The sequence below is a fragment of the Ceratina calcarata genome, unplaced genomic scaffold, assembly GCF_001652005.2.
Source record: "Ceratina calcarata isolate Rehan_Ccalc_2016 unplaced genomic scaffold, ASM165200v1 scaffold288.2, whole genome shotgun sequence".
Classification (NCBI taxonomy): domain Eukaryota; kingdom Metazoa; phylum Arthropoda; class Insecta; order Hymenoptera; family Apidae; genus Ceratina; species Ceratina calcarata.
The window spans coordinates 1-807 of record NW_017151161.1 but is presented as its reverse complement, the minus strand read 5'-3'; the positions used below and the strand labels follow the sequence as shown (position 1 = coordinate 807).

The window sequence follows — 807 nt, the reverse complement described above, 5'->3', positions numbered from 1 at the left end:
AAGTAACTGTTTAAAAAAAATGCAGTTTTATTTTTTAAATTGCTCGTATACCTGATTCTAATTTTACGTGGTGGAATTGTATCCAGTTTTTACTCTAAAATCATGTAAAAAAGATTATCCAAATGCTGATTAGCACAATCAGGCACAATTCTTGAATAAATCGTGTTATTGAAAACCGCGTGACTGTAATTTAACATCGTCACTTCGATGAATCAATCGATAATCAGAAAAATTTCGCGTAAAAGGATCGGATGTACAACAATAATTGCCTCTTAATTTTATTTAGGATAGACAATTTTTAAATAGTTTAACGTAAACTATATACACGATAATATTGTATCTACTTAGAGCCTTAGAGCAACAGAATCTTGCTTGCGATAATTCGATTTTTAACAGTATTAGAAAAAACAACCTCGATAGAATGACGTTTCCTCAAGCTCATCAAGTCGAATTGACAGCGTTAGCAGAATTGGCTGGTATTACAGCAGTGCCAGGAGTTTATCGGTAACGATTTAGTAAATATCTATAAAGTATAACCTACAAAACTATGTTTGACAGTTGACAATAACCTTTTCATTTTATTATCAGTATCACGTTTTTGACATTTTATAGTAAATTTGGGTCTTCAAATATCACCAGAGGATATATTCATCCTATTAAAACAAATATGTCTACAACCTGCAGAGAGAAAATCAGACGACAGCAGCGAAGAAACAATTGAAAATTAACACTCGTCGTTGCTAATATAATTTACCCTAACGATCTTCATTGTTACCAATATAGTTTCTTTTAATAAACTATCAGTCT

General features: G+C 31.2%; 1 protein-coding gene across 1 annotated transcript; it reads left to right on the top strand.

The window, feature by feature from the left end:
• The first annotated feature begins 25 nt into the window (after positions 1-25).
• LOC108623668 (uncharacterized) lies at positions 26-801 on the top strand. Its single transcript, XM_085342314.1, is given in 2 exon segments — positions 26-515; positions 613-801. Coding segments are annotated over 2 exon segments (210 nt in total). The 5' UTR covers positions 26-421; the 3' UTR covers positions 729-801.
• The last annotated feature ends 6 nt before the right edge of the window (positions 802-807 follow it).